The sequence below is a fragment of the Ranitomeya variabilis genome, chromosome 6, assembly GCF_051348905.1.
Source record: "Ranitomeya variabilis isolate aRanVar5 chromosome 6, aRanVar5.hap1, whole genome shotgun sequence".
NCBI lineage: Eukaryota > Metazoa > Chordata > Amphibia > Anura > Dendrobatidae > Ranitomeya > Ranitomeya variabilis.
In genome coordinates, this window is record NC_135237.1 from 94,281,073 (window position 1) to 94,297,397 (window position 16,325).

At 40.4% G+C, this 16,325-nt stretch overlaps 1 protein-coding gene across 1 annotated transcript in view; it reads right to left on the reverse strand.

Moving 5' to 3' along the window:
* The window catches only part of SKAP2 (src kinase associated phosphoprotein 2), a 339,596-nt gene that overhangs the window by 55,715 nt on the left and 267,556 nt on the right, over nt 1-16,325 (reverse strand). Inside the window, exon 10 of the mRNA XM_077268802.1 lies at nt 2,956-3,039. Coding sequence (XP_077124917.1) covers nt 2,956-3,039 — 84 coding nt within the window. The remainder of the gene's footprint in view (nt 1-2,955; nt 3,040-16,325) is intronic.

Here is a 16,325-nt window from a genome sequence, read left to right on the forward strand (position 1 = left end):
ATTTAAAACAGTATCCTCAAAAAATAAAATAAATACATCACTGGAGTAATAATATGTCTTAATTAGCCCCATGGTAATAATATCCCCCATCCTGGCCCCCCCGTGTGTCTCATTCCTGGCTCAAGCCATATGTTCTCCTATCCTGCCCCATGTGATGTCCCATCCTGCCCCATATGATCTCCCCATCCTGCCTCATGATCCTGCCCCATCTGTCTCCATCGTATCCATCCTACCCCATGATCCTACACCATCTGTCTCCATCCTGCCCCATCTGTCCCATGATCCTGCACCATCCGTCTCCATCCTGCCCCATATTCCTGCCCCATCTGTCTCCATCCTGCACCATGTCTCTATTCTGCACCCCATGTCTCCAATCCTGCTCCGTGTCTCCCATCTGCCCTCATGTCTCCCATCTGCGCTTGTGTCACCCATCTGCCCCATGTCTCCATTTTGCCTCGTGTCTCCATTCTGCCCAGTCTCAATTCTGCCCCCTTGTCTTCATTCTGCCCCGTGTCTCCATTCTGCCCCCGTGTCTCCCATCTGCCCCGTGTCTCCATTCTGCCCCATGTCTCAATTCTTCCCCCTTTGTCTCCAATCCTGCCCCGTGCCTCCATTCTGCCTCGTGTCTCCATTCTGCCCCCTTTGTCTCCAATCTTGCCCCGTGTCTCCATTCTGCCCGTTTTGTCTCCAATTCTGCCACCTGTCTCCATTCTGCCTGTGTCTCCATTCTTGCCCCGTGTCTCCAATCCTGCCCCCATGTCTCCATTCTGCCCCCTGTCTCTATTCTTCCCCCTTGTCTCCATTCTGCCCCCTTGTCTCCATTCTGCCCCCCCCCCCGAGTCTCCAATCTGCCCCTTGTCTCCATTCTGCCCCCTGTCTCCCTGCCCCCTGTGCCGGGCCAGATGGAAACACATGGTCCATGTGTCTCTATCCTGCCAGTGAAACATTGCGGCTTGCTGCTTTTAGTTAAAAAAAAACCCAAACTTTCTTCTTACCTTGCCGCGGTCCTGCGGTGGAGATCCCTCCCGGCATTTCAGCGTGCACTCACCGGCGAATGACAATGACGTCATACGCCGGCAATGCGCGCTGACATCAGCTGCCAGCCTCTGATTGGCTGGCGGCTTTAACCATTGCTGTGTGGCCCACACGGGCCCGCAAGGCTGCAATAGAGTAACTGAACATGCGTCTTGGACGCAGGTTCAGTTACCGATAGAAGCCTGCTGCTGGGGGCCGGGTCCGATGAGCAGAAAAGATGCGGGCCCCCTCTGCCCACCGGGCCCCATAAGGCAGTCAGGGCAGTAATGCCCTGATTGAGGATGCCAAACGTCACAAAATTTTAGCGCAGACTTAAATTATGCCAAAATTGTGTGACATTTCAAAGCTTTTTATGCTAGAATACTGGTGTAAAAGCTTTCATGAATCGGGTGCCATGTGTTTTCTATGTTATCATACCATTTTTTATCTTTTACTTTACCTTTTACTAGAAATATATCCTACATGTTAAATGCAATATAAAACATTACAACAGGTTGGGGATTTAGAGTGCTTTAGCAAAAAGAGTACACAAGAAAATGGCTGGTGCAAGCCTGTAATTAGCCATACATATTAGATTAATGTTGAATAAATCTGGCAATCACGTAAGGTATATGGGGGCCTCCAGTCTCTCACCCTATGACAGATTTCAAAGGATAAAAATATAGGGCAGGTAGATTTGAAATCAAACAAAGTCCAGCTCACCATGTTCGACATCCTTGGAGACTTGGAGCACGGAACAGCTGTGTCAGAGCGTAGAAGAATCAAAGAAATGATGAGGAATCCAGCTCAACGAGCTGTCATGGACTAAGGGTGCTTGGACACCAGAAACGCGTTGATATCGCATTTTATTCTCTGCAATTGCTGATATTTTTATCCTCCACTGAACACATTTTCCAAGTGAATAAAGAAAAGGTTTTTTTCACTATCTCGTTGAGCTGGATTCCTTATCATTTCTTTAATCAGGTAGATTTGAACATGCCCAATCCTTTTGCTCTCGGGAGAAATACATCTGGTGGTTTATCTGGCAGAGAATTACTCCCCTCTCCCCATACAGAACACATACAGGCTTTTGCTGAGTGTATGTGAGAGTCGAGACAAATAGCTGTTGGCAATATAAAAATGCTTTTACTCCACGAGCAGTTCGATGGCAAGAAGCAATTCTAAGACTTTAGCCCAAATATGTCCCAATTTTAGGGGAAGGCATATGATGATTAACAATACGCTATCATACTACGGTAACACGCTGTAGCTGAACTTCCTTGTTTCCCGACTTCTGTCCTTCACTCATTTCTATTCATCTGTTGTAGTCGGTGGGCCTCTCTTTTCTCCAATTCGATTGTTTTTTGCTCTAATCATATGCAATGAAGATATGCATGGCCAACATTTAAACAGGCTGCAGATCAATTAGTGGTCTTAGGTTTATCTGATTTTTATCAAAGAAGACAGAACTGTGGGTCGATTGTCAGAGCCTGTGTCAAGTTGACCTTTTCACAAACGTCTACATTGCCAGTCCCCTGGGTTACTTGTTGTCCCCTGTCATCCTCTGAATGGCAGAAGTCTGTTCTGTTCAAGCACAAAGTATACACAGATGTCTATATTACATTCTCATAGGTGTGACAGAGACTGCATGTTGTATCTAGAAACTGTCCTTTAGCGGTGACACTTCCTCAATGATGATAAGCTAATTTATGCAAGTAAATCTCCTTTGTGCAGAAATGAAAGCTAATTGAGTCATTACAAAGTAATTCAGGAAGGAATGCCTTGTATAAACCGGCTTACTTTAGAAATCCTCCTCTAGTGTGTTTTGTGAATCCTAAATGGATCTAAGTATTAGCTGCCACACAACATCCAGAGCAGACGGACAACTTTCACCGACATGAATACATTAAGCCTGGAGAATTAAGGCTATGTTGTTATCACCTGGAGGACTGCTTGTCGGAGCCGGGCTTATAGGGGTACTCAGCGGCTTGGATATCCCAGGTGCGCTCACGTGATTACCTTCCTCTAAATTAAAAAGATAGATTGCGTAAATTATTACATCCACGCGATAATATCATTGTCAGACGTATATAACGCAAGTCAATAAAATGCAGAATATGTAGAAAATAAACACAAGGTCAGAATACCCCATCAGCTAAAACAATAGCTGCACGTTCGGTTATTGTTGGTGGAGTTCAATACATTGCTTCCTCCGCGGCGATCCATACAAAGGAGGGGAAGTGGGCAAGACAACAGGTAAAAGTACAAACAGCTGCAATGCAAACATTTTCCCAACAGCCTGCCAATACGACTTAATCTGTTACTCTCATGGTGACAGATTGGTTGGCCTCCATTGTCCCATCAATCTTTGGCCTTCCCCGTGACATTGTCAGTGAGATTGACAACTTTCAAAAATGGAAACCGCAAAGTCTTTTCAGAGGCAATGTCTCTGGTCACTTAGAATCAATAGGCTGCAGATAATGGTGATTGCCCGTCAATGCTCTACCGCGTGCCAGACTCAGGTAGGCCCTCGTCACAGGAATGGAGCTTAATTGTCCATTATTGCACAGCTAAACATAATACTGCATAGATGTAACTCAGGACTTTTCTCCGCTCTGATAAATTCTGGAACACTGTATACTGCACAATATTGCTCCCTAATAATACTGCCTTTTATTTTAAAAGTAAATAAAAAAATCATGACACTCAATTATAACTATATTATCATCTAAATGACAGCACTATGAAAACTACATTATTACCAAAGTATTCATATTATGGCATATACCCCAAAATGTCCTCATTGCTCTGTAGTTAGAAAAATTATTAGATATACACATAATTAAATGTGTTTGAGATGTAGGACTTGTCTAATTTAGTTTACTCAGAGATAATGCATACCGTACATAATAAATAATACAATGTAGGTCCACGCTGAGGCACTGCTTGCACCGCTATCTATTATTAGCATTTTTATTCAGCGCCATTTTCAAAACACTTTACAGACATCATCATCACTGCACCTATTGAGGCTCAGAGTCTAAATCCCTTATCAGTATGTCTTTGGAGGAGAAAACCGTAGTACCTGGAGGAAACCCACACAAAAATGGAGACAACATGCAGATGCTGTCATTGGCAGGATTTGAACCCAGGACCCCAGCGCTGGTAGATCATATGCTTCAAATGTAAAAGACGGGACTAATCCTGTAATGTTTGTAAGATTCACAAATAAAAGGTATGCAAATATATCCATAAATCACACTAGAAATCAGGGTCAACCTATTTAATACACATAATGTGGAGAGATGAATAGATAATTGTTAGATGGATAGTCAGACAGTCATATAGATAGTCATATAGATAGATAGATAATAGATAGATAGATAGATAGATAGATAGATAGATAGATAGATAGATAGATAAATAGATGGATAGATAATGAGATAGATAGATAGATAGATAGATAGATAGATAGATAGATAGATAGATAGATAGATAGATAAATAGATGGATAGATAATGAAATAGATAGACAATGAGATAGACAGATAGATAGATATATAAATAGATGGATAGATAGATAATGGGAGATAGATATATAGATAATAGGTAGATAGATAGATAGAAGAAGGATCACATACAGAGCCAAAATGTCACATAATGGGCCATTAAAAACAGCTTTTTGTGCACTAAAGAAATAGTGTGCTGCTTCCTCTTTTTCTCAGTTTTTTTCTGTGTCTTACAAAAGTTTTGTCCATCGGACAATTTTGAGTGTTCCTGATAGATTTTTTTCATGCTGAAATGACTTCAGATTTTTCCAATCACGTAAGGTTTTTGAGAAATGATACAAAATATTATAATATTCTGTTGTAATTCTAAAAACTCATATATGAACTTTTTCTGAAATAGTATATTCTGAATTTTCCACTGAAATAACATAAATCGCTGATCTACACATATACAAGCACTTATTATACGAATTCCGCGCAGGCGCAGTGAATCATTCGGCTGACCGTGTACTGAGCATACCACAGCTCCTGGGCAGGGGAGGAATCAAAAGATGAAATTCAATATGTCACTAAAAATGCATTTTCTACATTCTCACTTGGACTTTTTTTCCAGCCAATCTTGGTGCCGTTAGCGATGAACACGGTGAAAGATTTCACCAAGACATTGTGCTGATGGAGAAATGGTACCAGGGAAAGTGGAGTACGTCAATGCTGGCTGGCTATTGCTGGAATCTTAATCGAGAAACATCTGACACGGATTATAAATGAAAGTCCAGAAATACGTGCAGCGATGACCCCCATCACGTGATCGGGGGTCATCACTGCATTGCCATCACAACCAGAGGTCTCCTTGAGACCTCTATGGTTGTTGATGGAAGATTGCTATGAGTGCCACCCTGTGGTTGGCGCTCATAGCAAGCCTGTAATTCTGCTGCATAGAGGTGATCTGAGCATCACCTCTATGTAGCAGGCTATTGAAGCATACCAAAAGTATAAAAAAAAAAAGGGGGTTAAAAATATAAAAAAACAAAACAACATAAAAGTTCAAATCACCCCCCTTTCGCCCCAATCAAAATAAAACAATTAAAAAAAAAATCAAACCTACACATATTTGGTATCGCCGCATTCAGAATCGCCTGATCTATCAATAAAAAAAAATTGACATGATCGCTAAACGGCGTAGAGATGAAAAAAATCAAAACGCCACAATTATGTTTTTTTGGTTGCCGCAACATTGCATTAAAATACAATAACGGGCAATAAAAAGTGGTATCATTAAAAATGACAGCTCGCCCCGCAAAAAATAAGCCCTCAAACGGCCATATTGATGGAAAAATAAAAAAGTTATGGCTCTGGAAAAAAGGGGAGTGAAAAACGAAAACAAAAAAATCGAAAAAAGCTCCGGTCATGAAGGGGTTAAAAACCTTACATGATACAGACTTTTGGAGCACATATTCGTGTTCAGCATATCAAACTCTATAAGATACAATAACATTTTCTCAGGAGACAAGAATTTCACTGAAATTTGTTGCGCAGTGTAATAGGTAGATGGATAGATATAGATAGATATATAGATAGATAGATGCATTTGTTTGCCATTTCCTATCTTTTCCTACTATTAGTGTTTTTTTCTGAGATACAACTAGTGGGCTTGCACTTATTTGAAACTGGTACAGATTGCTCTTTTTTTTTAAACATAGTGGGGGGGGGGGTCACAGTGCAGGGGACCTCACCAAAACTTTGAGTCATGTCTATTCCACAACTCCTCTTCCCCTTACTATTGGGGTTCCTCAGATCTCATTTATAGGCTTCTTCCTCTTCTCTCTATATACTGCCCCTATTGGAGAAACTATCAGCAGATTTGGTTGCAAGTACCATTTCTATGCTGAGGATAGTCAATGATACCAATTTTGTCCTGACATCACCCTCACCTTAAAGGGAATCTGAAACTAGGTTTTTGCTACCTCATGTGAGAGCAGCATAATGTAGGAAAAGAGACTCTGATTCCAACGATGTACCATTTAGTTTACTGGGTGCATCCATTGTGACACAATTAGGCCACATTCACATGTTCAGTATTTGGAGAGTATTTTACCTCAGTATTTCTAAGCCAAAATTAGGAGTGGGTGAGAAATACAGAAGTGGTGACATGTTTCTATTATACTTTTAATCTGATTGTTACACTCCAGGTTTTGGCTTACAAACACTAATGTAAAAAACTTACCCATCCACTATAGAGAACATCATAAACATATCTGAAAGCTCTCCACCGTTCTGTACCGCCCTACATCTCCTCCCTCACCTCTGTCTATCTCCCTACCTGTTTTTTTAGTTCTGCAGCTAATCTAAGACTAACATCCTCCATAATCCAAACCTTCCACTTCTGTTTCCAAGACTTCTCTGTTACTGCTCCAGTTTTCTGGAATGTGCTATCTCAGATGATCTGACTAATACCTAACCCCTACATGTTTAAGCATGCTTTAAAAACATATCTATTTAGACAGGCCTGTCACCTCACTTCATTAATCTAACTCTACATTGCACCCCCTTTCTAAATTTTCCTCAGAATCTGGTCCCTATGCCTCCACATCCTCTGTGCACCCAATAGCACTTGGTAACTGCGCGTAGACAAATACTGGCTGATGACCGGATCATGCAGCATTATTTGAGAACTCCTGTTTACTGTAATGATGGTTGAACCGTATAAGCACTTTCTACCCATTGTGTCCCCCTATGTCCCTATAGATTGTAAGCTTGCGAGCAGGACCCTCACTCCTCTTGTAACTGTTGAACTATATGCTCCTTCGTAATGTCTTTATTGTCTGTACATGTCCCCGCTTAATTGTAAAGAGCAGTGGAATATGTTGGCACTATATACAGTGGCTTTTTACCTATTTTGTTACATTACAACCCGTGTTAAAATATTTTTTTAATCCGATTTGTGTGTGATGCATAAACTCTAAATAGTCTAAGTTGGCGAAGTGAAGTGAGAAAAATATAGATTAAATTTGTGGGATCAAACAACTAAAAATTGGCATGTGCATATGTATTCACCCCTTTTGCGATGAAGCCCCTACAAAAATTTCTGGTGCAAGCAATTACCTTAACAAGTTACATGGTTAGTGAAAGGAAGTCCACCTGTGTGCAATTTAAGTGTCATATGGTCTGTCAGTATATACACACCTTTTCTGAAAGGCCACAGAGGCTGCAACACCATTAAGCAAGAGTCACCACTAACCAAACACACTGAAGGCCAAGGAGATCTCTAACCAAGTCAGGGACAAAGTTGTTGAGAAGTACTAGTCAGGGTTGGGTTATAAAAACATATCCCAATATCTGATTATCCCCTGGAGCACCATCAAATCCATTATTATCAAACGGAAAGAATATGGTACCACAACAAACCTGCCAAGAGAGGGCCGCTCCCCAAAACTCTCAGCCCGGGCAAGGAGGCCATAATCAGAGAGGCAGCACAAAAACCAAAGGTAACCTTGAAGAAGCTACAGAGTCTGGAGTATCTGTGCATATGACCGCAAAAATCCGTACATACCATAAAGGGGTCTTTATGGAAGAGTGAGCAGAAAAAACCTTTACTTACACATAAAAATTGTATGGCCCATTTTAAGTTTGCTGAAAGACATGTCGGAGACTCCCCAAATATATGGAGGAAAGTGCTGTGGTCCGATGAGACTAAAATTTAACTTTTCGGCCTCCAAGGTAAATGCTATGTCTGATGTCAAACCAACACAGCTCATTACCCCAAGAACACCATCCCCACAGTGAAACACAGTGGTGGCAGCATCATGCTGTGGGAAGGGTTTTTGGCAGCAGGGTCATCGAAATGGTGCGAATCGAGGGGAAGATGGATGGTGCGAAATACAGGCATATTCTTGAGCAAAACTTGTTTCAATCTGTCAGTGATTTGAGACTGGGAAGAAGGTTCACCTTCCAACAAGACAATGACCCAAAGCATACTGCTAAAACAACACTCAAGTGGTTTAAGGGGAAACACGTAAATGTTTTGGGTGGCCTAGAGAAAGTCCAGACCTTAATCCAATTGAGAATCTGTGGTCAGACTTGAAGATTGCTGTTCAACAGAGGAAACCATCTAACTTGAAGGAGCTGGAGCAGTTTTGCCTTGAGGAATGGGCAAAAATCCCAATGGCAAGATGCGGAAAGCTCATAAAGAAATATCCAAAGTGACAAAGTGAAGTTTCGGGGTGTAAAGTAGCAAAACACAAAAAATGCCGGAGGGAGGTACTTTCGAAAGTCACTGTAGATAAAACTATTGTTATCACTATTACACTGTAAGGAAAGCTGGACACATGAAAATCTGCAAAAAGTGAAGTCCTAGATGTTACCATTTGTCATTCCTGGGGAACTTATTGCAGATGTAAGCTGTGCCTCTGCTATGGTAGTAAGGAGGGTATGGCACGTGCCAAACAGTATCTCATCATTAGTGCCTCTTCTGATTAGGTGCAGTGTGCTGTTGTGTTGCCCTCAGGAATGAAACTATATGGGTGCTCAGGTAACTGTCACAACTGGGCCGTGGTGCCATAAAGTGATACCCTTTCTCTATAAAACACATATAGATAGTTGAGGGCCCTTTTCTTACAGACTTTTCCTTGAGATCCTGGCACTTCAGGTTACAAATTCTTATTGTCGTATCTCTGCTGCTAAGCTTCCAGAACGCAGACATCAGCATATTTCAATCTTTACTGTGATAACGTATATAGTAAAGGAAGGTGGGTTCTGTTGACCGAGGGTATAAAAGGTGGGCTTCAAGGTCTAGCAAGCTGCATTACTGATTGATATATACCTGCCATCCTAAGGTGATTAATTTGCCGTAACTGTTTAGGTGGCAGTGATTATACTACTGTATGTATTTTTCACATATTTTTGCCTTTTTTCACTGCTTCTTTAGAAACGCAAGTCTACAAAATATTAGACCAATTATTCTTATTATTGATGGTAGTGTGACTTTTACAAAAGAAGTATGCTACATATTACATATTACATGCAATCTTCGTAATAGCAGACTGTGGGCCACTAATGTGCAAAGTATAAAATATTTTACATTTAGGCTTAGATTCATTCTAAGACATTTCGATCAATGGCTCATTTACATTAAATTACAAAGCCTCATGCGGACGCACAGACATTAAGTGGTTTAATAATAATAAATGAGAGTTTGCGGGTCCTATGGATGTGTGTGTACATGTGTATCTATTAGTATGTGGGTCTCTATGCTCTTTTTTAACATTAAACAAAACCATTTCTGCCTTGTAAAACGATCAATCAAAGTGCACAGATGGCTGTGGGGTTTTCATTAGATAGTTACCATGGAAATAATACAGAAAATCTGGAAGATTCTTACAAATAAGCAGCTTGTATTTACATGCCTCTCAGCGGCAATGTGGCTCTCGTCGTCAAATTATTTATCATTCCAAACACATACGGACCAAAAAACCAACTGGACAGACTAACGGCTGTCATTAGGGACGATGGGCTGGTGAAGAAAAAGGTATGCGATAGGTGAGTAGCTCACAGCTCCATACGGTCAACGTAATCGTTTCCTTGCTACAATTGCCACAAAACTAGAACATTTTACCTAAAGAAGCACTCCTGCTCCTCCCGTCAAAATTGTTATCCTCTTAGCATATTACAGAGCACTGTGTGCTTACAATTGCTCCTTTTGCCCCTTATCCAGCTAATTGTTCTGTTTTCCATTAGGTCTATGACACCACATATTTTCAAACAACGTTAGAAAGCCAGGCGGAAAATCTAAGGTTCTCGGTGCAACCATTTTTCTGCCCTTTGTGTATCATGCCAAGAGAATCTATAAGGTCCATTTTCAACACAGATAAAATCAAGTATAGAAAAGGAAACTAGACTACCATAGACCAGATAATGGTATCCTGAAACTCATCTGTTTAAAGCACACCTGAAAACTTATGGAAGTTTGTGCTGGGAGAAGGTAAGCCTCGCAATATGTGCATCATGCCTTCAAAATTTTTTGTAGTAGTAATTAAACTCGGCACTCAGAAGGATATGTTTCAAAAGGTGAATTGATTTACAGTCCGTGGATGAACAGCTGGTGGATAACGATTCAGTCCGCATGGACCTTCATTAGATAAATGTTGTGTTGTTTAAGTGGAAGATGAGTAGTCAATACTCATAGGGGATGACACTTTAAATGGACTGAAGGTGGTGAGAGGTATGTCTGCGCTGGGGTATGGTGGCTGAAAGCCACAGTCAAGAAGTAACTGGCAATCCCTGCATGTGTTGCGGCTGTCTACTGCCGCAAAATGTGCAGCCACAGGGACTCGAATATATTATCCAAGCACGACCAAGATACTCAGAAAACATCCGAGCATGTTTGGATAACACGTTATCAGGGGTGGAGAATCTCAGGCCCCCGGGGCCATTTTCGCCCCTCAATCACCTTTTATCAGGCCCCCGAGCAGATTCTCAGGGGCCACATTCTTGGGAAAGGAGCTGTATTTTGATTGCCACCCGCTCATTAATTTCTTCTTACTCTGTTAGCACACACACAGTGTTCACTACTGAACACTGAAGGGCATGCAATGAAAGATTATGTCCTGACACCAGTGCCTGTACTTTGTGGGCGGAGTTTGTATGGCCCCCGAAGGATGGTATAAATATCCAAAAGGCCCTAGCTAGAAAAAAGATTCCCCACCCCTGCGTTATATGTACACGTCCGCTCATCACTAGATTCCACCCATTCTCTGTCCACTCCATGTCTCCTCAGCACTACAACCTACATTCCTGAGATTTTATCACTGATTTCTGTCAATTTTTAGGCAGACCAAGTAGATTTACTGACTCTTGAAGATCTGAGAAATCTGGCAAGAATGATTTGACAGTTGCCATTGTATGATATAGTGGGGAAATTAAATATTTGATACACTAACGATTTTGCAAGATTTCCCACCTACAAAGAATAGAGTGGTCTGTAATTTTTATTATAGGTACACTTCACCTGTGAGAGACAGAATCTTAAAAATCTTTTAAAAAAATCCAGAAAATCACATTGCATGATTTTTACATATTTAGTTTTCATTTTATTGCATGAATTAAGTATTACATACTTCTTCGCATTGACTAAATAAAGAAAAAACGCATGTACTTTCGGTCTGTATTTGGACTTATTATATGGGATACCAGCAGCGCAGATTATCCACAAATCTTCCTTATCTGTGTTTTCCCGTCTAATGACGCGTTGGACGTGCAGCAACTGGATGTATAAGTGATTGAAATATTGTGTATACACAACTAAATCAGGTTAGTATAACCTCACTTAAACACCTATATATCTCCCTGGGCTAAAATCCTATTGTGCTGTCTTTTTCTTCCTATTTTTATATAGTAATGTTTGAGCCTGTGGTCCTGGTTCTCTTCAGGTCATTGATCAGGTCCTTCCAGGTAGTCCTGGGCTGATTCCTGACACCAGGCGTCATCTGAAACTCTGATGTTCTGAGGGAACACTGAAATTACCATTTGCCTCCTGAAGAACTCATTTTATAGGAGGGAATAAGGATGAAGCAGAGGCAATGCTGATCTAGTGCATCAAAACTAAGTTTGTTTTGGAAATTTCAGTTTGCTGACATATTTGGGTAGGGGTATTGGGTAGGCTGTCACATTGATATACAGCAGTATTGCATGTGGTGATTTACGTGACATATTTTAATGGTATGGAGCAACATCATTATAATTATGAGAATTGTTGAGGGGATGCCATATCTATGGGTCCCATTCATACTCCAGCTGATTGATTGCCCCCATATTGTGATAATAAGCCCTGTACAAACTAAGATGATGCAGATTTGGTAGAAGCAATGCTAGTCCGAGATATGTAATATGAATAATACTTATCAGTGTACTGATCTGTTTGGGAACGATGCAATAGAGTAAAGACACCACTATATATCGTAAATTGAGTGGTTATTTTATTGGTCACCAGGTGGCAGCCCATTTGGGTATATTGGTTATATAAATTCTTCCTCCCCCGCACCCTTCTAATTTGTTTCCTTGTTTCTCTATATATTACTATCTTAATTTGAAGTTAAAGGGCATGTTATAGGGCTATCTAGGGTGAACCATCGGGGAGCGGGGGCGCCACTGGCGTGTATTGGGTTAGGGTGCCAACCTCTGCAGTTAGGAAGGGACTCTGTAAATAGGGATCGTGGAGGGTAAAGGATTAATATAATTTTACCCGCCCTCCCCCTTCTCCCCCACTAAAACAATAATTGACCACTCAAAACGAAGGTTTGATTTCCTTGGGTATTCCCCTTTGGCCCTGGTGGCAAAAGACATTAATAAATCCCTACAGTTTATCTCTGATTTGGACCCTTATAGGACTTCACTTAAGTTGTGCCACAGGTGTTGGCTTTCTCTGTGGTATGTCTATCTTAGGGTCTTTTAGGGACGAGAGGGACAGCCACCGTTGAGCGGGGGCGCCATTTGCGTCCAAGAGGGTGCCGACCTCCGCTGTTAGGAAGGGTTTCAGTTAGGGTGAACAAGGGTCAATTAGGCCTGGTTATACTGGTGCTGTTGTAATTTTTATATAATCTACAGATCAAAAAAAAAATTTTTTTTCATTATTTTTTCCGTTTGGCTCACTTTTGTAGTGTGTTTTTTTAATGACAAATTAATAAAAAGGTATTTTTTAGAGGTATTAGTTTATTTTTGATGAGCCCGATTCCTGACCTTTCCCAGAATCATCCTTACCCCACAAGGCGAGATCTTGCATGGAGCCCCAGACCGAAAAAGACAGTAATCTTGTGTTTCTTCCATTTTCTAATAAGTATGCCAACAGTCCTTTACTTCTCACCAAGCTCCTTGCCTATTGTCCTGTAGCCTGTCCCAGCCTTGTGCAGATCTAAAATTTTGTCCCTGGTGCCCTTAGACAGCTCTTTGGTTTTGGCCATGGTGGAGAAGTTGGAGTGTGATTGATTGAGTGTGTGGACAGGTGTCTTTTATGCAGGTAACAAGCTCAAACAGGTGCAAGTAATCCAGGTAATGAGTGCAGAGAAGGAGAGATTCTTAAAGAAAAACTAACAGGTCTGTGAGAGACAGAATTCTTGCTGGTTGGTAGGTGATCAAATAATTAGTTCATGCAATAAAATACAATTTAATTATGTAAAAATCATACAATGTGATTTTCTGTTTTTAATTTCTATATTCTGTCTCTCACAGTTGAAGTTTATGTACGATAAAAATTACAGACCTCTCAATTATTTGCAAATGGGAAAACTTGCAAAATCGGCAGTGTATCAAAAACTTATTTTTCGCACTATGGGATACATTTTATTAATCTTTTTGGGGGGATGGAATAAAAACATTAATTCTGTCACTGTTTTTTATGGTTTGGTGTCTCCCCAACAGGTATAAGAAGTAGGTTAACTGTATTTTCCAGGTCATTTTGAATAAGCCAATGTACTAATTACATAGCATTTTTTATTACTACTTTTACACAGGCAATCCTTTTAATTTTTTTTTGTAAGAATTTGTACTTTGCTTTTTATTTTTTAAGCATTGTATATAATTTTTTACCCACTTTTTCTAGTTCTGTTATGGAACTTAAAGTGTTTTTTGGTTCTATAAAATTAGTAACCTATCTTTACAACAGTCTAATAATATTGGCTTGGTGGAGGTTAAGCTTTTGGCACCTCCATTAATCAGTTGTTTTTTTAATTACCTTTATAAGATCATTGCTACAGAAAAATGAAAACACAAATGTAAAATATTATATAAATGTAACAATATTTGGAGTTTTATTTGTAACCCTAAATAGTGTAAGAATCCTAATATGAGGAACACACCACATTCGCAATTCTAAAGCAAATATTTATTTAAAAATTCACATAAATGGATTCATATATAATAAACACTAGATGTACATCAAGACTTAATTGTGAATAGCCAGGATTAAGATTTCTCGGTAGATAGTGTTGTTAAAGTATTACTCCTACAAACCTATTTGGAACAAGAATTATAGGATTATATATCCTTCCTATTATTTCATCCTATCATATCCACTGACTAAATATTTAATTACAGAGGGGTGTTGCATGGTCTCTGTTTTTTGTCTGCATTCTTAAGGATGACCAGATGCAGCCACTTGTTGGAGCCAAGTTTGTGTTACTAAGTTTAGTAAATTATATCTAATGTAAAGTCAGAATATTAGAATATAATAGTAGTAGAACATCCAAGCCAGATAAGAATCATAAGCGCTTTTGGAATAATAACTGGAGTAGAAGTATTCCAAATATCAGCTTTTATGATTCAAGTGAGCTGGGTGTGATAATGGGAGTGACATCAAAACTACTTGTGATGTCATACGTAGATACAACATAATAAAAATAAAAAGTGCAACGATAAAACAGAATAAAAACTTATTGGATGTTTTAAACACACTATGCTGCAATTTTTCTTCAATTGTTACACAACTATTTTAGATTTGGAATTTGGCTATAAAGAGGCTGTGTAATCGCTTACAGGTAGCAGACATGCTTGGCTTGGATTTTTGTGCACGTGTGGTAGGTTGTGGGTCACTACAATGACTTGAGAGTTTTTGTGGCCTGTTCATTTGTTTTGATGCTGATTAGCAACCATTACTGCTGTGGTGCAGTGTTGGGTGGCGTGGCACAGATTCTAGAGGTAGGGAGGGAGAAGGAGCGGAAAAGGTATGCGAATTAAAATCTAACTTTTATTGGCTCATTATTAGTGTTGACCATTCCGATACCGCAAGTATCGGGTATCGGCCGATATTTGCTGTATCGGAATTCCGATACCGAGTTCCGATATTTTTGTGATATCGGAAATCGGAATCGGAAGTTCCCAGTGTATGGTTCCCAGGGTCTGGAGGAGAGGAGACTCTCCTTCAGGCCCTGGGATCCATATTCATTTAAAAAATAAAGAATAAAAATAAAAAATATGGATATACTCACCCCTCCGGCGGACCCTGGACCTTAGCGATGTAACTGGCAGCCTCCGTTCCTAAGAATGCAGTGAGTGTAGGACCTGTGATGACGTCGCGGCTTGTGATTGGTCGCGTGAGCGGTCATATGTGAGGCCACGTGACCAATCACAAGCCGCGACGTCATCGAAGGTCCTTTACTCTGCATTCTTAGGAACGGAGGCAGACGCTTGGACCGGTGAGAGCCAGGGGCCGTCCGAGGGGTGAGTATATCAATATTTTTTATTTTTATTCTTTATTTTATACATGAATATGGATCCCAGGGCCTGAAGGAGAGTTTCCTCTCCTTCAGACCCTGGGAACCATTCCGATATTTTGTGTCCCATTGATATGCATTGGTATCGGGTATCGGCATCAGCGATAGCTGATATTTTTTGGGTATCGGCCGATCCAATCCGATACCTTTGCATATCGGAAGGTATCGCTCAACACTACTCATTATTAATAAAACCGTTACTGTAGTATCATGTATAGAATTAATACAGGGCTACGTAAGTCTCCATATTAAAAAACGAAGGTCTCAGTATGATAATACAGATAACAATAGAATTATGTCACTCTGAATAAGATACTATCGAATGTCCCGCTAATGTGCAGAGCTTTAAATAAGCTGCAAACGCAGTGGATCCTGCACTTAGATAAAGCTGACACAAATCGGGAAAACACGTGTCAGGGACCTTCTCTCAGTTTATAGGGATAACCTGTCTAATTTTAGATAGGGCGAGCAATTGAATAGGGACCTCAGTTCATCCCTCCTTGCAGTCCTCGTACTGACACATGGTGCATTAGCCTGTGTCTTTC